Source organism: Chrysemys picta, chromosome 2, assembly GCF_011386835.1.
Source record: "Chrysemys picta bellii isolate R12L10 chromosome 2, ASM1138683v2, whole genome shotgun sequence".
In the NCBI taxonomy this organism is placed as follows: domain Eukaryota; kingdom Metazoa; phylum Chordata; order Testudines; family Emydidae; genus Chrysemys; species Chrysemys picta.
The window spans coordinates 262,129,036-262,156,800 of NC_088792.1; the positions used below are offsets into that span (position 1 = coordinate 262,129,036).

At 41.4% G+C, this 27,765-nt stretch overlaps 2 protein-coding genes across 3 annotated transcripts in view; both read right to left on the minus strand.

The window, feature by feature from the left end:
• CSMD3 (CUB and Sushi multiple domains 3) overlaps positions 1-27,765 on the minus strand; it is a 1,168,516-nt gene that overhangs the window by 605,400 nt on the left and 535,351 nt on the right. The gene's annotated exons all lie outside the window — the stretch shown is intronic.
• Positions 3,093-7,701, minus strand: LOC135981797 (uncharacterized). Its single transcript, XM_065586048.1, has 2 exons — positions 6,717-7,701; positions 3,093-5,722 (listed from the first exon to the last, which is right to left on the minus strand). The coding sequence occupies exons 1-2, from the start codon at positions 7,291-7,293 to the stop codon at positions 5,247-5,249; spliced, it is 1,053 nt and encodes a 350-aa protein (XP_065442120.1). The 5' UTR covers positions 7,294-7,701; the 3' UTR covers positions 3,093-5,246.

Below are 27,765 nucleotides of genomic sequence, written 5' to 3' on the forward strand. Positions count from 1 at the left end.
ACACACACACACACACACACACACACACACACACACACATATATATTACTATATATACCCACACATATATGTAAATAAATCTACCTCTCCTGTATCCTAGGTGCTTAAATAGTCAATCACTGAAGATAATTGGTGTCAAAGTACTGCATTATTGTCAAACTAAGAGCATATTAAAAGGGAAACCATATATATTATTTTAATTGCCTGAAAAAATTGGGGACCATTAGCATTTAATAGGCAGTTTTAATCACTGCAATTCCTACTACCATAATTTCCTCTCTCTCAAAAATACTGGATGAAGTGAAAATTAGAAAAATGCTGTTAATTTCTCCACAAATGCCGGTAGCCAAACAAAAATGCAGCAGTGATTTCTATATTACATTTTATTTTATGAATGGAAAACTATAAAGACAGTTCTTAGAGTCAGCAAGCACTACCCAATACTGCCCTTGCCCCTAGAGGGGGAAAAATAAAGTGCTACCATCAGCTGTTTCAACTATATTACAGTGAAAATGAAATATAGTATTATCAAAATCAAGTTTATCAAAATGTGCTCACAGGGAACCAACTAACCAGCTAATGAATTATCCATTTCAATTTGGATTTAATGTAGCACACCTGAGTAGATTTACAGCATTTAATGAATGTGATTTTTCTTTGCTGACTGAACCTGGAGGTGCTTTAACTTTAGTGAAATTGAACGCATGGGTCAAGGGTAACATATGGCCATAGTATTGTTTAAATAACTGATGGAACTGTAAATTTCAGAGAGAGAGAGAGAGAGAGAGAGAGAGAAAGCAAAACAAGTGGCATTTACTGACTAAAGTCATTAAGACTGTAAAATCTGAGGTTAGTTCAGGCGTTTGGCTGAACAGTATATTTTGCAAGATTTCTGAGAACAAATGTCAAAGGCAAAAAAAAAAAAGACTCCATGGAAGCTGTGCTAGTCTTCTATATTTTACCCACTGTGTAGCCAGATCAGCTGTAGGCCTGAGACCTGATCAGCCCCCACTCCCATACGTCCGAGTAACACAGCATACATAGATCAGGTTGTGGAGAGGAAACCACGTAAACATTGGTCAAATACTTAGGACAATCCTGCCCTTTGTTAGGAGTGCTAGTGACAATGTAGGATTCAGGCCTGTATTTTCGCATGCAATAGAATTTTAGGTCTTGTTTGCCCGTTTGATTCTTGATCAAGAATATACACTTATATTCTTAACTAATATGCGGGAACAAAGGGATCCTTACTAATATGTGTAAACAAAGGACAAAGACACTGTGTATGTTGCTTCTGCCTAGCCAGGTGGATTTGTTAATATAATGGGAACAGATAAGAACAGTTAAAGTGTTACTGGGCATGGTGGGAGTGTAATATACAAGTGCACACTTTAAGACTGCCTCAACTCCTATCTCAAGGCAAGGTCAAGCAATCAGTTGGGAGGGGCAAGGAGGGATGGGGGGGGAAGGTATAAAACACTAAAAGGCCAAAGAAATGCCTGTCACTGACCGTACACAACCTCACTCCTTACCCCTCCCATGGGATACAAAAGAGGTGGGATGAAGACCCCAGACCCAGATGAAGACCCCCAAAACAGATCATGACCATACATTTTAAGGGGTAAGACTGAGGGCATGCATTTCAGGTATAATTATGCCTGCTAAGGATGAGGGGTGGGGGTGGGACACTGAGAAACAAGGCTCTGCGGCATCAGAGTTATGGATATGCTTGCTGGAAACTAACCCCGACAAACATTGCATTGCCCACACCTCGGCCTTCTGGCCTTCTGCTTTCTGTCTGCGTGACAAGAACCAGGGGAGAGGGTGAAGAGAAAGCCCCCTAACACCCTTCTCTGAAAAATCTTCTAAAGCTTGCTTGAACAAAAAGATCCTGTGGTGAGAGACATAGCAAATCAAACTTAGGCTCTGAGAGTCCTCCATGGAATTCAAAGCGGGGACCTTCAGTTGAGAATACATTATTGCCAACTTTAGAGATCTACATATCATAACCAACAGTCAAGACTATGTAGAAAGCTCCAGTAACTTTCATGGTGGATCTTGAGTCAGAGCCAAAAAGTGGGGCTACAAGCAGCATGGCATACCCGATTTATTATGGCAGTACCTAACCTCAAGCATAATGGTTATGCAACCACTCTTATGTAGTAAATATGTTGAATCTGGGAAAGTTTACTGGCAAATTTTGCTTTGTAAATTCACTAATTGTATTGGAATGCATATGTGTATGGTGTCAGAAACGAAAAAGTCTACTCCATTTTAAAGGTAATGATGCATTAATTATTAATCCCTACATTTTCAAAAAAGCTTTCAATGATTGAGCTGTTACTAAAATTTTAGATATTTTTAATATTTGTGCAGTCTTGATGACATACAATCACTCAGTAGTTAATAGAGCCTGAAAACCATCCTAGCACAGTTTAGGTACATTTTCAGTTTTATTTAATACAGGGAATTTCCCCTACTCACTATTAATTGGATTGCCAGATCTGCTAAGTTATGTGGTTAGAGGTGGGTCTGAAGAAAAGACAGCTTACGTCATGTGTTAAAGATTTTTTTTTTAATTTTACTGAAACTTAGGCAAGATTACATAATCCTCCCTGGAGGCTAACTAATGCCTCTTCTGCATCTAAAATAAAGGCAGCAATCTCCTTGGCAACTGTCTCCCAGCCAGCCAGACACAGAAAGAGATGCTATGACTCAACACCTGATAATTACATATCAAGGAGTAACAAAGGAAAGAAGAGTCTAGGGCCATATCTTGCTACTCATTGTTTACTCAAGCAAAATCCCACTGACTTGAACAGGAGTCTTGTCTGAGGCCTTGTCTACACTACGAGAGTAGTTCGATTTTACTTGCATCGAATTTTTGTAATCGATATTGCAAAGTCGAACGTGTGTGTCCACACTAAGGACAGTAATTCGACTTTGTGCGTCCACACTAACGGTGATAGCGTCGACATTCGAAGCGGTGCACTGTGGTCAGCTATCCCACAGTTCCCGCAGTCCCCTCTGCCCATTGGAATTCTGGGTGTAGCCGGCAATGCCTTCTGGGTAACAAAATGAGTCGAGGGTGCTTTTGGGAAACTGTCGTCATCCGTCCATCACTCCCGCCCTCCCTCCCTGAAAGCGCCGGCGGGAAAACAGTTCGCGCGCTTTTCCAGTCATTGACAGCGCGGACGCCACTGTACTCCGAGCATGGAGCCCGCTGCGACCATCGCTGCAGTTGTGGCCGCTCTCAACGTCTCGCAGCTTATCATAAAGGTTTCCCTGAGGCAGATGCAGAAAAGTCAGGCAAGGAGGCTACGGCACCGCGGTGATGTCCTGAAGTCTGAGAGTAGCACAGACCTGTCAGAAAGCAGGCGACCCAGCGCCGAGGACATCACAGTGGCAATGGGTCATGTTGATGCCGTGGAACGGCGATTCTGGGCACGGGAGACAAGCACTGAGTGGTGGGACCGCATAGTGCTGCAGGTCTGGGATGAATCCCAGTGGCTGCGAAACTTTCGCATGCGGAAGGGAACTTTCCTGGAACTTTGTGAGTTGCTGTCCCCTGCCCTGAAGCGCAGTGACACCCGGTTGCGAGCTGCACTGAGTGTACAGAAGCGAGTGGCCATAGCCCTGTGGAAGCTTGCAACGCCAGACAGCTACCGGTCAGTCGCGAACCAGTTTGGGGTGGGCAAATCTACCGTGGGGGTTGTTGTGATGCAAGTAGCGAAGGCAATCGTTGATGTACTGCTGCCAAAGGTAGTGACCCTGGGAAACGTGGAGGCGATCATAGATGGCTTCGCAGCGATGGGATTCCCAAACTGCGGTGGGGCCATAGATGGAACTCACATCCCTATCCTGGCACCGGACCACCAGGCCACCCAGTACATTAACCGAAAGGGATACTTTTCCATGGTGCTGCAAGCACTGGTGGACCACAGGGGACGTTTTACCAACATCTACGTGGGATGGCCGGGCAAGGTTCATGACGCTCGTGTTTTCAGGAACTCTGGTCTGTTTAGACGGCTGCAACAAGGTATTTACTTCCCGGACCGCAAAATAACTGTTGGGGATGTGGAGATGCCTATAGTCATCCTCGGGGACCCAGCCTACCCGCTAATGCCCTGGCTCATGAAGCCCTATACTGGCGCCCTGGACACTGAAAAAGAACTCTTCAACTACCGGCTGAGCAAGTGCAGAATGGTGGTGGAGTGTGCTTTTGGCCGTCTCAAGGGGAGATGGAGAAGCTTACTGACTCGCTGTGATCTCAGCGAAACCAATATCCCCATTGTTATAGCAGCTTGCTGTGTGCTCCACAATCTCTGTGAGAGCAAGGGGGAGACCTTTATGGCGGGGTGGGAGGTTGACGAAAATAGCCTGGCTGGTGATTACTCACAGCCAGACAGCCGGGCGATTAGAAGAGACCAGCGGGAAGCGCTGTGCATCCGGGAGGCTTTGAAAGCAAAGTTCCTGAGTGAGCAGGGTAACCTGTGATTTTATAGTTTGTGTACTGAGAAGCTAAACCTGCCCCCGTTTCTTTACCCAGGTAATGTTGACTATCCTATCCAGTTACATACCCCCTTCACCCCCCCTCCAACACACGTGTCGAAATAAAAATAGTTCTACTTTGTTAAAGCACACCGTTTTCTTTAATACTGTTTTCGCGGGAATTTTTTAAAACTGGGACGCAGACTGTGGTGCGGGGCGGGTCTAGTGTTGTGATGCGAATGCAGCTTCTAAACTCAAGGATTGACAGGCTCCGCTGCGGTGGGATGCTTGTTTCAACGGAGCCTGTCACCCCTCCTGATCGGGACTGTGTGTATGGGAGGTCTATTTGACTTTGTGGCAGGGGGAGGACGGTTACAGATCCCATGCTGTGTGGCTCTGTGATCCTGTCTAAGGACCGGCGCTTAAGATCTGTAACTGCCCTCCCCCGCCACAAAGTCACAGAGCAACCCACCCCCCCCAACATTACATCAAAACAACCTCCCAGACTAACCGGGGCAACTAGTCACTGCATCACTGCACTGTGTATGTGCCCTGCTGCTGTGCCTGCCCCCGACTATGTACCCTGCCAAAGGAGACTGTCCTGTCCAATTTCCAACCCCCTTTCCCCTCCTCCTCCAAAAGAACATGATTGAAACAGTAGTTAACAGAAACGAATTTTTTATTATCAACTACACATGGCATTGGGAGGTGAAACTTGGACGTGGGCTTGTGTCAGGCGGGAAGGAAAGAACTTTTCAAATTTTGGGAAATGAGAGCCTTCTGCTACTAGAGCTCTCTGCAGGGGTGGAGTGAGAGTTAGCAGGGACTCTGCCGCCTCTCCTTCTTTGCACTTTGGGTGAGGTGGGTATGGGACTTGGTGGCGGGGGAGGGCGGTTAGAGATGGACTGCAGCGGGGCTCTGTCCTCCTGCCTCCGTTCCTGCAGAACATCCACAAGGCGCCGGAGTGTGTCCGTTTGCTCCCTCAGTAGTCCAAGCAGCGTTAGAGTCGCCTGCTGGTCTTCCTGACGCCACCTCTCCTCCCGATCCATGTTGGCTTGGTGCATTCGGGTCAAGTTCTCCCGCCACTGGGTCTGCTGTGCTGCCTGGGCTTGGGAAGAGGCCATAAGCTCAGAGAACATGTCCTCCCGTGTCCTCTTCTTCCTACGCCTAATCCGCGCTAGCCTCTGGGAGTGTGATTCCAGGCTAGGTTGTGAGACAGTCGCAGACGGGGCTGTGGAAATGGGAAAAAGGGAGTGAATTCCTCTGAAAGATAAATGTAGTTGTGAACAAAGAACATAGTCTTTCTCTGTGAACAAGACCATGCACAGCACCTTTCACATGCGCACTCAGCACAAGGTCGAATTCTCGGCCTTCGCATTCTGTGCCTGGGGTCTTGAACAGCACATTTGAGAAGCGAGGCAGCACAACGGAATTTCTGTTGCAGGCAGACATGGTAAGCCGTACACTTGTGGCAGTTTAAAACTTTTATATTACCACTGGCCTCATTTCACATTTAAATCAATGTCAGTCCCTGCTGCCAGCAATCCGGCAAGCGGGAACTCTGCCCCTGTCCCACCCCCTCGCGGCTGTCCCCGGGAACGATCCCTTTCGGCTGCCCCTCTCCCGCCTCCACCGCGTGGCTGCAAACCAGCGGTTACAGTTCTGTAAAGGAACGGGAAAGCAGTCCCAACACTAACATTCCCCTACCTAATTAAAAGCAGGTCACCATGGCCGACATCACCCTGATGAGGATCTCCGAGAGCGACAAAGAGAGAATGCTCCGGGAAAGCCTCCAAAGACCAGGGCCGTATGCCGCCCTGCTGTGCAGAGCAATGATCCCCGAGTACCTGATAATCTCGTGGCGCGGCAACGTGTCGTACTTCGGAGGACCCAATAAGGCCGCTCTCCCCAAGAACCTCATGCAACGGCTTTCAAGTTACCTCCAGGAGAGCTTCATCGAGATGTCCCAGGAGGATTACTGCTCTATCCCCGCACATATAGACCGCATTTTACTGTAGCTGCAGTAGCAGGGAATACACAGTAGAGCGGCTTGTGCAGGACAATCACTGAAAACCGGACATTGCTAGATTTCTTTTCAAAACTTGCACTGCCCCTTACTAAACCGTTAAGCGCCTAGGGCACACTAATCATGAACAACCCATTCTTTTAATTGTTAATATTCCTGTTTTGTTAAAAATAAATGTTTAGATGTTTACAACACTTACTGGCTGATCCTTCACCAGATTCTGTGTCCGGGGTAATGGCTGGGGACGCTTCGTAGGGGATCTCTGTAAGGGTGATGAAGAGATCCTGGCTGTCGGGGAAATCAGCGTTGTGAGAGCTGCCAACTGCCTCGCCCTCCTCATCTCCTTCCTCATCTTCCCCGTCCCCTAACATGTCTGAGGAACCGGCCGTGGACAGTATCCCATCCTCAGAGTCCACGGTCACTGGTGGGGTAGTGGTGGCGGCAGCACCGAGGATGGAATGCAGTGCCTCGTAGAAACGGGATGTCTGGGGATGGGATCCGGAGCGTCCGTTTGCCTCTTTGGTCTTCTGGTAGCCTTGTCTCAGCTCCTTGATTTTCACGCGGCACTGCGTTGCATCCCGGCTGTATCCTCTCTCTGCCATGTCTTTAGAGATCTTCTCGTAGATCTTTGCATTCCTTCTTTTGGATCGCAGCTCGGAAAGCACGGACTCATCGCCCCACACAGCGATGAGATCCAAGACTTCACGATCAGTCCATGCTGGGGCTCTCTTTCTATTCACAGACTGCATGGCCATCACTGCTGGAGAGCTCTGCATCGTTGCCAGTGCTGCTGTGCTCGCCACGATGTCCAGACAGGAAATGAGATTCAAACTGGCCAGACAGGAAAAGGAATTCAAATTCAAATTTTCCCGGGGCTTTTCCTGTGTGGCTGGTCAGAGCATCCGAGCTCGCACTGCTGTCCAGAGCGTCAACAGAGTGGTGCACTGTGGGATAGCTCCCGGAGCTATTAGCGTCGATTTCCATCCACACCTAGCCTAATTCGACATGGCCATGTCGAATTTAGCGCTACTCCCCTCGTCGGGGAGGAGTACAGAAGTCGAATTAAAGAGACCTCTATGTCGAACTAAATAGCATCGCAGTGTGGACGGGTGCAGGGTTAATTCGATTTAACGGCGCTAACTTCGACATAAACGCCTAGTGTAGACCAGGCCTTAGTAAAGGCTGTAGACTTTGGTCTTTAATAATTTTGGGGAAAGATTTTCCAGAAGCACAAATGGAAGTTAGGCATCCAATTCCCATTGATTTTCAATGAGAGAGAAGCATCTAACAGCACTTTGTTCCTTTTGAAATTTTACCCTGTATCCATACCACGTCAGAAAATAGTATATTGTCCCCCAAAAAGTAATACAGAACAAAACTTTATTGAAAACCTAATGGCTAAACTTATACTGAGAACTGCACGGCAGATCTTCACAAAGAGCATGTTTTCAGGTGATTATTTCTGAGATAGCATTATCCCCAGCCAACAGTTTGATGTGGCTGCATGCTACGTTGAATCTAATGCTCTGCATGCCCGATAGATTTGTGCTGACATCTCCAAAAGATAACAAGAGTTTACAAAGAAAAGTAATGTTCCTGGTGAAACTTTCAAACTCTCAAATTCTACACACCTACAATATGCAATTACAGCCATTTTTACCAGTGTACAATTCAATAATTTGGGCTTCTCAGCTCCTTCTGACATAGAGGCACTAGGGAGATAAAAAATTTAATGTATATTCATACCTGAATCTGCTAATGTAAAGCTTGCAGTGTAAACATTAACTCTAAAAACTGCACGTGGACACTGAGGAATATTTTAATTCCCTAATATTTGACATTTTACCAATATAATCCCAAGCCTTCGTGAATCATGCTTTGAACAAGGGACCTCTCCATCCATTTGCCTCGGACAAATATTTTGAGACTGCAGAAGGAAAGTAAATAGTCACACCTTTCACAATATGAATGAGAGGGAAAACAACAGAATTAATATGTTCTATCAAATAGTGCACCATTTTTTATACATGCTTTTTGTGGTATGTTGCAGGCATTTCAGTTTGACTCACAATATCCAAAAGCAGGTGTATGACATGCCATTCATTTTATTGGATACATACAACAGACCAAAAATTGGAACAGCAGTCTCCACCCATCTGCCATTTTTTTCTGTGGGGGGGAGAGAAGTAGAGGGAGAAAACCTATCCTCGTACTAAGAATAGGACTTGATTTAGGAGTTTTCAGGAGTCTCATGAAATTCGAATTTGATGACTTTTATAGGAAACAGTGTGTGTGTTTGTGTGGGTTTATCTGCGTATTTAGATTATCTATAGAATATCAATGGATATTACAAATACTCAGGAACTCTGAAAATATGTTGGGGGCTAATTTAGCCAACTTAGGTACAACAAGTCAGGAAAAAGATCTTGGAGTCATCGTGGATAGTTCTTTGAAAATGTCCATGCAGTGTGCAGAGGCTGTCAAAAAAGCAAACAGGATGTTAGGAATCATTAAAAAGGGGATAGAGAATAAGACTGAGAATATATTATTGCCCTTATATAAATCGATGGTACGCCCTCATCTCGAATACTGCGTACAGATGTGGTCTCCTCAGCCCAAAAAAGATATACTGGCACTAGAAAAGGTTCAGTAAAGAGCAACTAAAATGATTAAGGGTTTGGAACGGGTCCCATATGAGGAGAGATTAAAGAGGCTAGGACTCTTCAGCTTGGAAAAGAGGAGACTAAGGAGGGATATGATAGAGGTATATAAAATCATGAGTGATGTGGAGAAAGTGGATAAGGAAAAGTTATTTACTTATTCCCATAATACAAGAACTAGCGGTCATCAAATGAAATTAATAGGCAGCAAGTTTAAAACAAATAAAAGGAAGTTCTTCTTCACGCAGCGCACAGTCAACTTGTGGAACTCCTTACCTGAGGAGGTTGTGAAGACTAGGACTATAACAGAGTTTAAAAGAGAACTGGATAAATTCATGGTGGTTAAGTCCATTAATGGCTATTAGCCAGGACGGGTAAGGAATGGTGTCCCTAGCCTCTGTCTGTCAGAGGGTGGAGACGGATGGCAGGAGAGAGATCACTTGATCATTGCCTGTTAGGTTCACTCCCTCTGGGGCATCTGGCATTGGCCACTGTCAGTAGACAGGATACTGGGCTAGATGGACCTTTGGTCTGACCCGGTACGGCCTTTCTTATATTCGTATGTAAAATTGAGGTTGTCTAAGTATGAACTGAGGTGCCTAATTTGACATACCTACATAATTTTGGCCTAATTGACATGGCAGAAAAGCCACAATAAGAGTCAATGCCTAAATTGGGACTACAATTCAGGAGGTCTGAGATCCGCACACACCTCTCTGATTTACCTCTTTATGTTCAACTTTCTCACAGGCTGCTCCCATAGTCAGCCATTCTCTTAAAAAAAAGTCATAGTGGAATGAGTATTTGCTTTTGAGATATGGAATACAAAAATCACTCTTCAGTTCTGACATATCCCAAGGACGAATGTCACTTAAAATTCTGATAATGGTAAGACTGCACATTCAAATAATCACAAAGTAAGAAGAATAAGTGATTATTCATTTTTTCATGTTATGGTTTGTTTAGCAATAATCTCTATTACTTCGTATTGCACTCACAATAAGAGCTTTTGAGATTGATTAATTGGGGAATCGAAGCCGAGATATTTAATCAGTCTCAGTAGCTATCTACTGATTTATATTCTATAAAACATCAGAGATTATCCTGTAAGTAAGGCTTTCTCCAAACAAAAAAATTAATGAATTACACAATTTAATCCAAAAGGCAAGACAGTACCCACATGGTGAAATAAATATAATAAATGCAAATAAATGAATAAACAAACAAAAATGTATTGTATCTCACTTAAGTCAATATGTTTGTTTACCATATTTTCTGCCAATAAATCAAAAGAAGTCTATTAACTTTTATCTTACGAAACCAAACGTTGTTTGGATTTGTTATGTTTATTTTCGTGGATTTATTTATGTTAGATTTGCATGGTGTGTTTGTGTTATTATGGAGTCTCTCAATACCCTTGTAACACCTGCCTCTTATGTGCCTGTTATAAAGCAGAAGTTATATATATGATTTTCTTTAATGCTATTTCAGTTGTATGCAGTGAGTTACCCAGGAATTTAAATTTTGCATCTACTCAGGAAACTGCAGTCTATAAAGGGCAAGACCCTCACACATGCCCTCTGTTGCACTAGGGGTAGGGAGTATTTGTACATAAATGTGCATACATACAGGCATACACAAAGGCACACGTACATGCACATACACACATCCATTGGGACGTGTAATGATTAAAAGGGAGTGGGAAACCATGGCTCAGTCTATTCCCTGCTGACTTCTCATCCACTCAATCCCTGGAGGCAATAGCTGCTACACCGTCCCCAGCACCTATAGCTAAATTCTTGGTAGCCCTAATTCAGCAGCCACATACCCCTGCAGTGTTGCATAAGGGCTAGTCAGGATATTGCCCTCACCTCATTATAATTCTGCCACCCTTACTCGCACTGAATGACGTGTGAGTTGTACCACTTTCAACCAATGAGGCTACTTTTGGAGTAAGTTACTGCTCAATATGAGTAAAGGTGACTTGGGCTCCTAAGTACTACTGCAATGCATGTAACAATAAATAACATTTATTTCTAGTGTGATTTGTGGACAAAATATGGTAGGCATTACACAGCCATAGAACAAGACACTGTCCCTTCTCCTGGCAGCAATTGGAGAATGCAGCTGATAAGACCTCGCTGTTGAAGGTGATGTTGGGATATGTTGTCTGCAGCTCAGAGGGTCTGGTTTCAGGGAAGAGAATGAGGCAGAGCACTCTCATTCCTGCTACCTACTGCTGATTCTAGATCTTATTCCTTTCTGTCAAGGATTTGCAAGTGAGACTAAATCTGAAAATATTGACCAACAAAGGAGGGGATGAATCAGCCCAAATACACAAGTAGCAGCAATAACTCAGCTTCAGGGGAACAAGGTGACTTTTGTCACAAGTTTTAGCTGTTAAACTTTAGAAACAGGACCACCTAGAGCAGTGGCCCTGTATCCCTTTCAGGAGTCTGATTTGTATTGTGTACCCCAAATTTCACCTCACTTAAAAACTACTTGCGTACAAAATCAGACATAAAAATACAAAAGTATTGCAGCACACTATTACTGAAACTTTGCTTACTTTCTCATTTTTTACCATATAACTACAAAATAAATTGAGTAGAATATAAATATTGTATTTACATTTCAGTGTATTAGTATATAGAGCAGTATACAGAAGTCATTGTCTACATGACATTTTAGTTTGTACTGACTTTGCTAGTGCTTTTTATGTAGCCCATTGTAAAACTAGGCAAATATCTATATGGGTTGATGTACCCCCTGGAAGATCTCTGCCTGCCCACAGGGCTATGCACACCCCTGGTTGAGAACCACTTTCCTAAAGAAACCTGGCTGAAGTCTGAAACCCACCCTCCTGTTGTCAATCAAGTGGATTTTCTGGTTGTCTGGTTCACTGGAGAAAGAGAGGCAAGATAAGAAAAGGAAAATGTGTCCTGCTTATATTTATATTCCTCATATCTTCTCAGCATGGCTAATTGCTTTGTGCTGAAGATGACTGACTATTTCCCAGTTAAGAGATGACGAATATTTATGTCAGATTATGGAGCCTAATGAAGTCCTGTAGTTTGATTGATGGGCTTTACCTCAGCAGTAATTTTCCAAAGAAACACAGCTCCCACTATCAAAATAACTGTGTTAATAATATATTTGATTACTATAAAAACAATAGTTTCAGTGAAAGATATATTGACACCATCATTCATTAGAAATCCAGTGGGTAGTTTTGCTTTAGGTTTTGCATAATCTTGTTGATCAGAATGTTTTGTCATTGTTGTAAAAACCTGGGATGGTTTGGATCAGGCTCTCATTTTATCTAAACCCCAAGGTAAAATAGATTGGAAGCAGTGGTTCAGTTTAGAGCTGTCTCCAGCATTTATTGTACACTCAATCCTGGTCCAACTGAAATTGAAGAGTGTTTTGCCAACATCTTCAGTATGGTCAGAACCTAGGCCTTGATTTAGGAAAAAACTTAATTACCTGAAGTACTACAATGAGTTTTCAGAACATGCTTAAGTGTTTCATGAATAAGGATGTTACATCATGAACAAGAATGTACCTTAAGTGCCTAGAAAATCAGAAAAAAACAATATTGCTATCCGCAAAGCCTGAGTTAGGCACCTGGGCTCCCTATACAATGCATGGGGAGAGATAGGAGCCCAAGGATAGGATCCAAAAAAAACCCCAGCACACTAGGCTGGGAGCTACCTAAGCTAGCCAATGGGAGATGCTGGTAAGAGGGACACGTGCCCAACCAGGAGTGCAGGAAGGTTCATCTCTCTGTTTGTGATCCACATCAGCAACTCCTCTGCTGGAGTCAGGTGCTTTAGATGCCTAAATTGTTTCTTCTGAGAATGAATTAGGCACTTGGCCTGTCTCCACACAAATCACCTGGCAGTGCCCACCTTGTAACTTTTAGCCCAGTGGTTGAATACTCATGGCAGGGGTCGGCTACCTTTCAGAAGTGGTGTGCCGAGTCTTCATTTATTCACTCTAATTTAAGGTTTCGCGTGCCGGTAATACATTTTAAGGTTTTTAGAAGGTCTCTTTCTAGAAGTCTATAATATATAATTAAACTATTGTTGTATGTAAAGTAAATAAGGTTTTTAAAATGTGTAAGAAGCTTAATTTAAAATTAAATTAAAATGCAGAGCCCCCCAGACCAGTGGCCAGGACCCGGGAAGTGTGAGTGCCACTGAAAATCAGCTTACATGCCGCCTTCGGCACACGTGCCATAGGTTGCCTACCCCTGACTCATGGGATGTGGGAGACCCGGTTCAATCCCCCCTTCTGCCTGAGGGGGAGAAAGCATTTGAACAGGGGTCTGACCCCCCCTCCCCCGCCATCAGAAGAGTGCCCAAACCACTGAGTTATGGCATAGTCTGATGTGGAGGCTCCTTCAATTTCTCTTATTAAAGCTGTTCCACTTTGGACAAAAACTTAGAGTCATTCGGCAACAGTGAGTGACAATGGCTCTGTAGCCTGGTGGTTAAGTCACCCACCTGGGAGATAAGGGATGTAGGGTCCAGTCCCCCTTTCCAATGACTAATTATTTATATACAGTGGAACAGCTTTAATTTGAGTGATTGAGGGAGCCCCACATCAGAATATCCCATAGCTCAGAGTGCGCTCTTGACAGACTGAAGACCCCTGTCCAAATCCTTTCTTCCGAGGAATTGAACCCAGGCCTCCTACATATCAGGTGCATGCTCTAACCACTGCGCTGAAAGTTAAAGCTCCAGATTCTCCTCCAGCCAGATTCTGAATGGGACCTGATCTGGCACGCAGGCACTGAGTATGGCTACTAGATTGGGCCCTACAACCAAGATAGGCAGCAAAAACCTATCTTCTCTTGATTCATGGATCGCTTTGATATAAAATAGACATCCAAAAACCTAGAGTGAGGCACAATGGTGTATGCCCAGACACAGAAACATAGGCATTTAAGGAAATTTTACAATGAATAATTAGGTGCCAAATGAGTTTAGTAACCCTACAGGATTATGAGATAGCCAAGCAGGAGTTTTGTGAATTGCAATGAAGCCTAACTCTATAAGTCTGGGGTTAGGCACCTATGCCCCCTCAGCTTTTAGACAGCGGTGCCACCCAGGCTACCTTCCCATTCCATGTCATGAATTCCATGCAAAGGGACTTCCACAATGTTGCAGATAGAGCTGCTATAACCCCCAAGAGCAGGAGGAGATAGTAAAACCACTGACCTCTTATTTTCATTGTGGAATTTCTCCTATTTCTGAGAGGTTTAGTCAGAGATTTTCAAAGGAGCCTACCTATGTTCGATACCCAACATAGATTTTAAAGGGGATTTGGGCACCTAACACTCTTAGTGCACTCAAGTTCATTCATTGTGCATTTGTTGGTGCATTGGGCCCATGCTTACATTTACACTATAGCTGCTGACTCAAATTAACTATGATATTCATAATACCCTGAGAGTATTGCTTCATCTTTGTTTATCATTCATTTACTTTGATCCATAACCTTCAAATGAACCTAATTTGGGCTCAAATATATTCTCTCTATTGTAGCACAAAAACTCATTCTTGTGGCATGTTTTACTGCATCTACATTACTAAATGATGATATACTTAATGAAAATATTCTAAAGATAGAAAGATTAGCTCCATGTACAGAATATTCTTAACATTTTATCCCTCCTTTTAATTTTAGTCATTTCTCTCTTACTTTGTCTTTATTCATTATTTTTCTGTCAAATAACTGAGAAGTATACTTACATTTGAAAGACTTAGTTCATTTAATTACCCAGGTTAATACGAAGAGAATGCAATTAAAATGTAAATAATAAGTGCTGGAGCAAAGAATCATACATATGAAAGAGGATCTTTGGAAGGACAGGGTACTGCAGAATGCAAACCAGAAAAAAAGATCTGTAAGCATGTGTTGAAAAATCCCTGAAGCCTTCAACCCATTTAGCAGCAGTGATTAAAAAAATAACAAAGGCAAACAAGGGTAATAAATTGTATTACTAGAGGTTACGTTATAGGGAAAGATCAAGGTAGTTGATAAAAGAGGAGATTTCATGGCAACCTAATTAAAACGTTGGACATTATGAAGGAGATTGATAAACTTTGTTCACAAATAGCTTTACACTGATAAATAAAAAACAAACAAAAAGATATGCGCTGAGACTAAGGAACACATGGCAGAGCTGGTGCTTCAAAAGACTAACAGAACAAAACAGAAATCTAAGAGTATTTCTGACAAAAAACAAGAAAACATTGTCTGAAAAATAATTGTATGAGGAAATGGAATGTGAATGTAGCAGCAAGAGCACCCTTATTTATCACTCTTCCCCTTTACTCTCTTCTCCTAGTTTTAACCTTTCTCCTTCTTCTCTTTCTAACCTACCAGTACAGACTCACCCCCCTCCCCCCCCACACACACTCCTTACCCCCAATTCACCTCAGTCACCCTTGGATTCCATTTTCCCACCACGGAACCCTGCCAACCCAATCCACCTCATGGCTCAGAAATACCTCAGAAGTCCTCAGCTCCCTCCAATCCAGCTTTCCACCTGGTCAGAAACACCTCACCCACCTACCCACTTCAATATTTTCTCACTGTTCTTTGTACATCCCCATCTGTCTGTATCCATCTGTTGTCTCTTGTTTTACACTTAGATTGGCGGCTCCTTGGGGCAGCGACTTTTTGTTCTGTTTGCACAGTACCTACCACAGTGGGGTCCTGGGCCCTGCCTAGGGCCCCTAGATGCTAAGATAATATAAATAATAACCTTTAACCTGGGCTTAAAAACTGCAGTGTGGATACAACTCACACTGAGGTTGTTGTGATTAGGTTACATAAGAGTGCTATGAAGTAGACACAAAAATACACCTAGCATTATAATGTAGACAGAGATATAAACTAGAGATTTCAGTGTTTTTTATGTAGAATTAGAGGTTTAAAATTTAGTTGCTAACCCCTTGTGGTTGTGACGATTAACCTTTCTAATGTGTACAGACACTGCCATTGTCCTGACTCAGCAAATAGCCTGAAAAAAAGGAATAGTGAGGGCATAACAAAGCCTAGTTATGACTAATTCACTGGTGATCATTTTAGTAGAAAAGTTCTAATTTCTTACATTTATTTTGGTCCTTAGCTGTGAATCCAGAAGAGAGGGGAAAAGAGAATATCTTTTTACAAGATAAAATGTTCCCTGAGAGGAGAAGAATGGAAATACCTGAGTAGGGACAGGAGATATTGAAAGTAGCATGAAAGATCTCAGGGGGTTGTGTGATTTGTTTTTTAAATGAGAATACTAGAAAGCCACATTTAAATAAATCTGTTCAAAGATGCAACTAATTTCCTGAGCACTGTCTCACTAATTTCCTTTAGGATTTGAGGGAATATCATCTAGAACGTCTCAAAAAATTTCCCAACAATTTCTAAAGAATCTGAGGGAGGGGAATTCTACAGAATCTGGTAAAATCTCTCACTAATTTTCAATGGTTTTACTCATTGCTAAAATATTCAGTTTATTGCTTCCCTAATAGATGTCTGATGTTCAGCAGAAGGGCCCTGTTGCTGTGTGTTCTATCACAATGACTATTGGAAGCTTAATGATTTTATTCCATTGACCTGTAGATATGAAAAAGCACCTGATTATTTTAATTTACAATTCTGGAAACAAGATTGCCATATGCAGTATGTGTCTTTGTAAACTGCCTGTTAGAAAAGTGTCAATTTGGGACTAATGCTTAGAGTTTTCACGGTTGAACTATTTCTTAGGAGATGACACATCAGTTTCAGCAAATACAAAAAAATAATTGTGTTGTCCTGTTGATGACCATTCCCACTTCTTGACATTTGAGATTTAAGTTTTGTGTGCATTTGTCTTGACGTTAGATTATTGGATTCCCGCCCCGCCCCCATTCCCTATTTCTGCCCATCGGCAATTCATGGTAGTTCTTTTATCACTATTTGAACATAGTAACTCCTCACAATGCTTGTTAAAGTCTATTTTTTGTTGTTTTTACTTTCCAGTTATATTATTTTTACCTTTATAAAAGTTGAGACAGCAACAGTAGGAGGCAAAAATGAAAGCTGTTTTTCCCCTCCTCTCTCAGCTAATGGGCTGCATTAAACACAATTTCAGAGTTCCAACCATAGTGTGCTATTTATAAATTTAGTATTCTTTAATGTTAGGCATATATAATCTTTTTAGTGATAATTAATATTCCAACTACTCTTGTGAAAAGTAGAAACAAGAATATGTCCATCCCCATTAGTAAAATCGTCGAAGCTAATATTTTACATAACTCCATTTTCAAGTCTTTAACCTACTTAAGGCAGATAATAAGAAAATTAGAGAGCTCATAATACACAGCATGAAGAACTCATAATATGGTGATGACAATTTGTCAATAGCATAGTATGTTTCCATGTAAAACTCCTGGTTTGGGAACAGACATAAGCCAAAACAAAGACTGAGAGTCCCAACTCTGTTTGAATTTCACTGAATGTTTAAATATATGACCTCTTTAAATTCCAAACACCACTATGTGGTATTCAGTTGGATCCATCTGGAAGTAGTCTTTTTTTTTTTTTTCCAGTTCTTATGTGAAAGTGGCTGATATTTGTCAGAAAGGCTATCTCACGTGATTGGCCTCTTCCATGAGATTTCTGTCAATTTGGATTAAAAATCAAAGTACAGCTCACAAGATTTTGACGCTGCTTATATTAACTCTAGACCTGATTTAACTCAGATCTGAATCATAATCTATATCTATTCTAGACTGAACGCAACCTCCTCGGCTCATCCCCCTGAAGAACAGAAGCAAGATTCTCTCCCTATTCACTTTAGTAATGTGATATTTACACTTAGCAACATTGTGAATGTAGCCTGTTGTTTGAACAAAGAAATCATTAGGTGCCCAGAAAATCACTGGTATTCACAAAGGCACCTTAGAATGGGATCCATAAAAACCATCCCTCTGGGGGGATCCTTGCCTAAAATAGCCAATGAGAGATGCCAAGTTGTGGGGCATGTGAAAGCCATGGCCCTCTCAGGGAGTTCAGTGCCTAAGTCTGGGCTGCAGGTAATTACTTTCCTCTCCTTGGGATTCTCAGCTGCAAACTCTCTCTCTCTCTCTCTGGTTCAGTGTTGAAGCTGTTGCACTGAGGATAAATAATGAAAGAATCATTGGAGGAAAAGGGGAAAGAGATGAGTGAGAGCACATGCATGAAAATGACTCTGTAGCTTGCTGGTTAGAGTTCCCATATGGGAGGTGGTTGACTCAGGATCTAATCGCTGTACACCCAATGAGGGGAAGGATAGCTCAGTGGTTTGAGCATTAGCCTGCTAAACCCAGGATTGTGAGTTCAGTCCTTGAGGGGGCCACTTAGGGATCTAGGGCAAAATCAGTACTTGGTCCTGCTAGTGAAGGCAGGGGGCTGGACTCAATGACCTTCAAGGTCCCTTCCAGTTCTAGGAGATAGGATATCTCCATTAATTAAAAAAAAAAATATTTATCCACAGTTCAACAGCTTCAACAAGAGAGACTGAGATAGCACCACATCAGTATAGGCTATAGCCCAGTGGCTAGGGAACTCACTTGAGAGGTAGCAGGTCCCACTTCAAATCCCTTCTCCCACTATGGTGGAGAAGGGTCTTGAACTGGGAGTTTTCCAAAACCCAGGTGATTACTCTAACCTCTGGCTAAAAGTTATGTGTTAGGTCCCTCCCATCCCTGCCCTGTTCTTTTTGTGCATGTTCATTTATAAGGGACGAAGTAAAGGTAGGCGAAGTCTGAGCACATTTACTGGATTGGGCTCCACAAGCGAGTTAGGCAAAGGAACACCTAACTTCTCAGTTTATACATTACTCTGGGTCTTAGGCATCTGGATACCCATCATGGGGCTCCAGTGCACATATGCAGATGCAGAAACATGGTAATTATGTTTTTTTTTTTTACTGCCAAAAAAAAAATAGAAAAAGGTGCCAAGCAAGTTTAGGTGCCTTTTGGGTTTGGGGGCAGCTGAGAGGGAGTTTCCTGAATCCAAGTATGGCCTGTTTCTGGGATGTAAATAAATAAAATGGGAGTTAGGTACCCAAATGCTTTTGCGAATCCAGGACAAAAACATGTTTAGATTTTAGGGAGAGGATAATGGACACACACTAGATGGATATCTCACACACTAGACATGTTAAGACATATATTTAACATACAAAGTAGTTGAAAAATAATCACTTTGTATACTGTTAAAGTATACATACAGATATTTATTAACTCACATGTTTAAAGTCTCAATCTTAACAGTTTTCCATGCCGGTTTTCCTTTGAGTCAAAGAAATCAAGTTTTATTCCAAATTGCTCTATCACCTATACACCTCTACCTCGATATAACGCTGTCCTAGGGAGCCAAAAATCTTACCGTGTTATAGATGAAACCGCGTTATATCGAACTTGCTTTGATCTGCCTGAGTGTGCACTGGTTTACCGTGTTATATCAGAATTCGTGTTATATCGGGTCATGTTATATTGGGGTAGAGGTGTACTTCTCATACAGCATTACTGGACAGCTTTAGCCCATTAGCTAAAGTAAAGTCTAATATATCTCAGTCTACCCAGCCTTTATCCTGAAGATTACATTAAATTTAAAGTTCTCAATTATCTTGAATTTCCCTGTTATTTCAAATACTTTTCACATTAAGTTAGAACTCTCTTGAAGCTGTAATAGGGTACACTAAATTGTGCATAACAGTAAATAGTAATTTCAGTGGACATAAGGACAAATATTGATCCAGCCTTCACTTGAAATTCTGGAACAAATATAAATTATTCTAGATCCAGTTTCACAACACTTTCCAGAAAATCATCAATGTGAATATACGAGGATTATTTGTTCTAGTATTATAACTATTCTTGTACATTAAGAAGCTAGCAGCTGATTTACCTAAAACAGGATTATAACCAAACCTTGCTACAGAGCTGGAAGCAGTCTTTTTAACTCAGTACCAGTGAGTCCTATAAATCTGGAGAGGTTAATGCAGAGGAATGCAACAAACCAATAGGATTACTTAAAACATAGAAACCAGTTAAATTTCTCTGAATATAAACCAGGATAAAATGTGTGAAGTAAGTGTATCAAGTCTTTTAGGATATTTGAAACATATCATAAATCAAGTGCATTTTTATATGAAAGTGTTGCTGATGCCCTGTGTTCAATGGTCCTGCCTGCATGCACCGTGCATTGTTATACTCTACAAGTCTGTGCATAATTTATTTCATTTTATTTTGTTGATTTTTTTATATCACATGCATATTAATAGCACATTGTGGATGTTTTACAATGTCTGGAATTTTGCTCTGTGTATCACTTATTTTATGCCACCAAAATGATGAACATAAAAACACCAGTTTTCTGAAGAAAAAAAAAAAGGTTAAAGAACAGCTGCAATGATGGTTACATCAGATGCAGCAGTAGACACAGTTAGTCCTCCATTTATGGAAGCAATAGAACATATGGAATGGGCTTTTATCATTAACCAGTGCAGTACAAAAAGTCTATCAACATTTATAACAGTGTAAAAACACTTTCATGATGATAATAATTCTATAAATTCAGGAGATGGTAATTTAATTTCTTAGGACGTGGGACTATGGCTGTAATCAGCTTTAGCAAAAACTGCTATATTGTACGTGAAGTGAATTCGTACAAGCTGTGCTAGTACTAGATGCTGCAGATACTGAGTGACGGAAATTGAAATCCCCCTCTCCTTAAAGCAAGGAGGTGAATGTCTCCTGTGTTATTTATCAGTTATCATTGATCAGAATGTACACTTGCTAGAGATTGCCTAGTGCACGGTAGGTCCAATATAGCAGTTTGGGATTATCAGATGCCTGCCAGTGTCTGAAATGATGCTGCACTTATGCTGCATGCATAAGTCTGACTGGGTCTTTCCTAGACAAAAGATAACTCTTTTTACTCTTCAGCTAATCAGATGGCAAGAGAACTGTCCCCCACCCACTGAAGAATGGAACACCTCAAGTCTGAGAGCTTGCTAGAACCTAATGAATACAATGGCATCAAAACTTAGTTACTCTGGCTCCATCTGTTGAGTGGGAGGAAATGTTACTCAAGAAGCTGGTTTGGCATAGGAAGAGTGAAGAGAGCGATCATGTTTTCTTCAGCTTTTAAAACCTAGTCAAATTGTAGCACTACAATGTACTTAAATGTAAATTTATCAAATCTCATCACCCCATGTCAGAATAAAAGAAACAACGACATTTTGTACTTTCAAGGCACGCTTGAAAACTTTAATTAATCCTCACAACATCCCATGAGGTATTTATTTTAAGTATTTTTCTCCCCATTTTACAGACAAGGAAACAGACACAATGAGGTTCAAGGCCACATTGTGAAGCCCTTACTCACACAGGTCAGCAGTTATTCACATGAGTAGTCCCACTGAAGTAAACCGGATTACTCCTCCTAACCAATGTGGGTTAGGGGCTCACAATCTGGCACTAACTGACAAACTAAATATTCTGCTGAGTACACTAGACCAGCTGCAGCATACTTGTGACAATGTAAGACGGCAGGATATTCTGGAATGATATTTTAGACAGTCTGTTGGAACTCTACTTATAACGTTTTGGAGCAAGTTTTTCTGAGGTAGTGTGTCTTAAAAGGCATCCTGTATTCGTGAACAAAATTGCATGCCACAGACACCGGGTCAGAATAAAATGACTAACTGTGACTTCTCATTGTTTGCTCTTTCAGACAGTGTCCTGCAATATATGAATGTGTTATTGTAAGATTATATAATTACTGTACCCTAGGATGGTTATGAAAGTGAGATATGTATCATGAGGCTATCACAGAGCAAAAAACTGTAAATACATACATTCCATTTGAGAGATGCTGAATAGTTTTGGAAACTTCTATCAAAGAGAATCCAAAGATATTAATAAAGGGATTATAGTTTTGACACTTTGCATTACCACATGGTGAGCACAACTAGACAGACTGACACACACATATACATCTGAAATTATCAAGAAGAATAAAAAAGAACAATCTCAGAGAAACTGTAGCGGTGAAGGCCATTAACGTTTAACACACACGTATATAGAAATTTGAGAAGATATTTCGTGTTCATGTCATTTTTATGTCTTCATATTTCTCAGACTACATTTGTATACAAATTTTATTATCCTTACTTGACCAATTTGCAGTACTTAATGGTGATATATATCTTGCCTTGAATATTAATAAATTAGTTTGTTTCTTTCTCATAGTAGAAATATTAATAAAATATACCAGTTCTTTATCTTCACGCAGCAGGTTTTTTTCCCCCTAAATAAAGAATTCTTCTGATTTGTACTTCACTGGTATAAAATATTATCAGCAGCCTAAATTATTCATACTGAAAAAGTCATTGAAGATGTCTGTACTGGTATATCACACTTCTCCACGTACACACAGCATTGTTTTCATTCGAGATACTTCTTTGGAGCCAAGGAGTAATGAGTTTAGTGATACAGTATGATGTGCAAGAAACAGATGAATGGACCTTTTAGATATGTAATCAGAATAGATAGATTTTAGAGATTGTTTCAGCTGGGAATGCCTCATATTTGCTCTCTTTCTATCTAATTTTTATAGCTATATTTTTATGCTTAATGTATATACATTATTTTGCAGATACTAACTATCTAGCAACATACTTGGGAGATGCAACTATAGGTACAAAACGCACACACACACACACACACACACGTACAATGCAAATGAAAATATTAAATTGTTCCTAAAATTAATAAATACATTTAAAGTAAATAAAATGCATCAGTTGTCAACCCAGTAATTGCGTTGAGATAACTTTAAAAGGATATTCTGAAAATTACACAGATTTGTAAATTCCCTGTAGATAATGACACAGATTGTTGATTGCAGTAGAGGAGTACACAGTGCCTGCATCTGTAACTTTCACTCTATGCATCCGAAGAAGTGAGGTTTTTACCCACGAAAGCTTATGCCCAAATAAATCTGTTAGTCTTTAAGGTGCCACCAGACTCCTTGTTGTTTTTTTAGAGGAGTACACAGTACACCTCGGAAGATGGCATTGCAAATATGGCTTTTTAGTACTGGGCCAGCTCTGCACTGACTCGTCCTGCTGTGAAACTGAGGGGAGCCTGAAGGCTGTTCTAATTTGTGTTGACTATCCAATGTGGCAGCTCAAGATTAACAGACCATAGGGAAATACCGGGCATGCTCCCTTTCCTTGCCCTTACCCCTAACCAAGAGAAAGATGGCATTAGAGCTGTTATACTAGCTCTTACACTCAGAGGTTCCCCTAAATAAGGTGATCCTCTTGTGGCCTGCTGCACCACCTTTAGGGGGCAAAGCAGCCATACTACAGCACAGAATCTGTCTCTGTTCTCTAGGATACAATAGGCTAAAACAGAGATTCTCAAACTGTGGTCCATGGATGAGCTCCATTTAGGTGGTTCATGTATAGTTCCCTCTATCCTGGGCGGCTGCACATAAGAAAATGAAGGGCCACCCACCTAATTAGTGGAGCTACACAGGCGTGGCTCCACTAATTAGGTGCCTAGACCCTGGAGAAGATGCACATGTAAGGTGAGGTGGTGGCCTTGGAGGGAATAGGGCGTAGGTGCAAGGGGGCAGTGGTGTGAGAAGAGGGGGTGGGAAGAATTTGGGACATGCAGGGCTGCAGCAGCCAGAGAAAGAGGCGACTTTCCCCATCTTTATAGCGCTTTTATCCAAAGCGCTTTACAATAGTTAGCTAACGGTACAAACAACATTTGGAAAGCTCATTAAGTGGTCCGCCAAGTCCCTCAGCAATTTTCAAGTGGTCCACGAAAAATTTTTTTTGAGAACCACTGGGCTAAAATACATTATCTTCAAGGGGGGGGACACAGGGATAGCTCAGTGGTTTGAGCATTGGCCTGCTGAATCCAGGCTTGTGAGTTCAATCCTTGAGGGGACTATTTCAGGAGCTGGGGCACAATCAGTATTTGGTCCTGCTAGTGAAGGCAGCAGGCTGGACTCAATGACATTTCAAGGTCCCTTTCAGTTCTAGGAGATAGGATATCTTTATTTATTTAATTTTATTTTTAAGTTCTCCCAATGGGAGTTTTACCATTAACTACAATGGAGTCAAGGTTTCACCCTATATACCCGAGATTTAAAAAAAGAATAGAAAAAGGAATATATAACAGAACAACGCTGTGACATGTATCTTTATATAGTCTGTGTCTGACAGTACATGCAGAACTCTAAATAATGGTTTAGATGTCAGGTCTTCAAAACAGATTCAAGAGTTCCTGAATTTGAGTCATAAGACTCCAATATTAAGCAGTGATTGATGAGGTATGTCTGTATGACAAGACCCAAATAGGACAGGTGCCATTCATGGGAAACACCATGCCTTTTGGTTCAACTGCATCATTTTACCTATCCCAGACATTTCAGTTTTCACTAATTTTAGCTCACAATAAAATATTAAGTGTTAGGGACCTCTATTCTCCTCTGGTGAACAAAAGGATCTCACATATCTAAACTGTCATAAATGAGTTGCATTTCTTATATAGAAAACTTACTTAACTGAACTGGAGCATTTGAAATTTAGATGAAGCTGGAAAAGTAATTTTCTTGCTTTGTCCTATAACATCAAAACATGTGGAACAGATATCCCAATCCATAAAGTAGTTCCCTTCATAAAAATGAAGAAAATTATTTCCGACCACAAGGGCAAGTATGTTATCATCCAGGTTATCAACCATTCTTATACTACATTCACTACTTATGCCCACATAGCCTGGATTCTTATTTATCTGGATTAGTATTTATGGATCTCTCACCTCAGATTTTTCTAGGGGTGACTTTAATTATATTCTTAATAATTGAACAGATAAACTTCCCAGAGCAGATTCCAGGTGAGAATGCTAATGCAAAAATCTGTATAGCAACAATGCACCAAATATTCATGAAGCTTATATCTTTGCTCCTGTGTACCCAGATCAATAAGACTTAACATTTGACTCCCATTCACATGGCCCTTCCTTCATAATTGATTTTTATTTAATTTCTCCAGTTCTACCTCTCAAACCATAGAATCTGATATTAAAGTCATTGCCATCTCTGGCCATACAGTAAGTATTTATCACAGGATTGCGAAGACAGAGGCTTTTGTAATAAATCACTTTTCATTAGAAACTGATATTAAGACACTTGAAGACCAGGCCTGAGCCCAATTAGGTGCTGTTCTCACAGCCTTTAATTCCTTTTTGCTGTAATGGTCCTCTACTGGTCTTATATTATCAAAAGTTATGGTTCTACTCCACTGCAAATAAGGGTTGGAAATGACTGGTGCATTTGGTTAACAATGTGGATAGAGGGGCCAACTGTAACGCAGTAAAAAAGTCTGCAGGCAGGTGGCTTACTGGAACCAAAGATATTTCTCAAATCTGTGTTGTGTTGACATGGAACTGATTTCACTGAAGATAGACAGACAGGTGGGTGAGGTAATATCTTGTATTGGACCAACTTCTGTTGATGAGAGAGAGCACTTCCTCTGCTTTGTGTGGCTCAAAAGCTTCTCCCTCTCACCAACAGATGTTGGTCAAATAAAAGATATTACCTCATCCACCTTCTCTCTCTTAAGGAAACTGAGGCTCAGGTGATCTTCAGTGGGATTCTGCCTGTTACTAGAGAAGGGCAACAAAGGTGTGACAAGATTATGATGATCAACAAATGGCTCAGGCAGTGGTGCTATAAGGAGGGCTTTGGGATGTATGGCCACATTCATGGACAGAGGACTGTTCTCTCGGGATGGACTTCTCCTGAGTAGGGAGGGAAATAGACTTCTAGGATGGAGGCTGGCACAACTGATTAAGAGAGCTTTAAACTAGGAATTTGGGGGAGATGTCCAGGTAAAAATGATGGATTTTAACATTGAGAGGGAAGAAAACGAAGTAAGAAAGAGTACAGCCATGAGTAGGAGAATGGACATACGGAGGAAAGGTAGTGTAGATAACATTCTAATAAGTGATACTGGGGGTAGAATGTCTGGGTCTAATCAGGTAAAGAATGTGAGCGAAGCCAAACAGCAAGAATTAAGATGTTTGTACACCAATGCCTAGGTAACAAAATGGAGGAACTAGAGTTACTGGTGCAGGAAGTGAAACCGGATATTATAGGGATAACAGAAACATGGTGGAATAGTAGTCATGACTGGAGTACAGGTATTGAAAGGTATGTGCTGTATAGGAAAGACAGAAATAAAGGCAAAGGTGGTGGATTAGCATTGTATATTAATCATGAGATAGACTGTAAAGAAATAAGAAGGGATGGAATGGATAAGACAGAGTCTGTCTGGGAAAAAATCACATTGGTGAAGAAAGCTACTAGAGCGTCCCCTGGGATAGTGCTTGGGGTGTGCTATAGACAACCGGGATCTGATCTGGATATGGATAGAGACCTTTTTAATGAAGTATACTAATGGGAATTGTGTGATCATGGGAGACTTTAACTTCCCAGATATAGACTGGAGGACAAGTGCTAGTAATAGTAATAGGGCTCAGATTTTCCTAGATGTGATAGCTGATGGATTCCTTCACCAAGTAGTTGCTGAACAAACAAGAGGGGAAGCCATTTTAGATTTGGTTTTGGTGAGTAGTGAGGACCTCATAGAAGAAATGGTTGAAGGGGACAACCTTGTTTTGAGTGATCATGAGCTAATTCAGTTTAAACTAATTGGAAGGATAAACAAAAACAGATCTGTGACTAGGGTTTTTGAATTCAAAAGGCCTAACTTTAAAAAAATAAGGAAATTAGTTAGGGAAGTGGATTGGACTGAATAACTTGGGGATCTAAAGGTGGAGGAGGCCTGGCATTACTTCAAGTCAAAGTTGCAGAAACTATCAGAAGCCTGCATCCCAAGAAAGGGGGGAAAATTCATAGGTAGGAGTTGTAGACCTAGCTGGATGAGCAAGCATCTCAAAGAGGTGATTAAAAAGATGGACGTGATCAGCCAGGAAAGCTACCTTATTGAAGTCAGGACATGTAGGGATAAAGTGAGAAAGACCAAAAGCCATGTAGAGTTGGACCTTGCAAAGGGAATTAAAACCAATAGTAAAAGGTTCTATATCCATATAAATAAGAAGAAAACAAAGAAAGAAGTGGGACCGCTAAACACTGAGGATGGAGTGGAGGTTAAGGATAATCTAGGCATGGCCCAATATCTAAACAAACACTTTGCCTCAGTCTTTAATGAGGCTAATGAGGAGCTTAGGGATAATGGTAGATGACAAATGGGAATGAGGATATGGAGGTAGATATTACCACATCCAAGGTAGAAGTCAAACTCGAACAGCTTAATGGGACTAAATCGGGGTGCCCAGATAATCTTCATCCAAGAATATTAAAGGAATTGGCACATGAAATTGCAAGCTCATTAGCAAGAATTTTTAATGAATCTGTAAACTCAGGGGTTGTACCGTATGACTGGAGAATTGCTAACATAGTTCCTATCTTTAAGAAAGGGGAAAAAAAGTGAACCGGGCAACTACA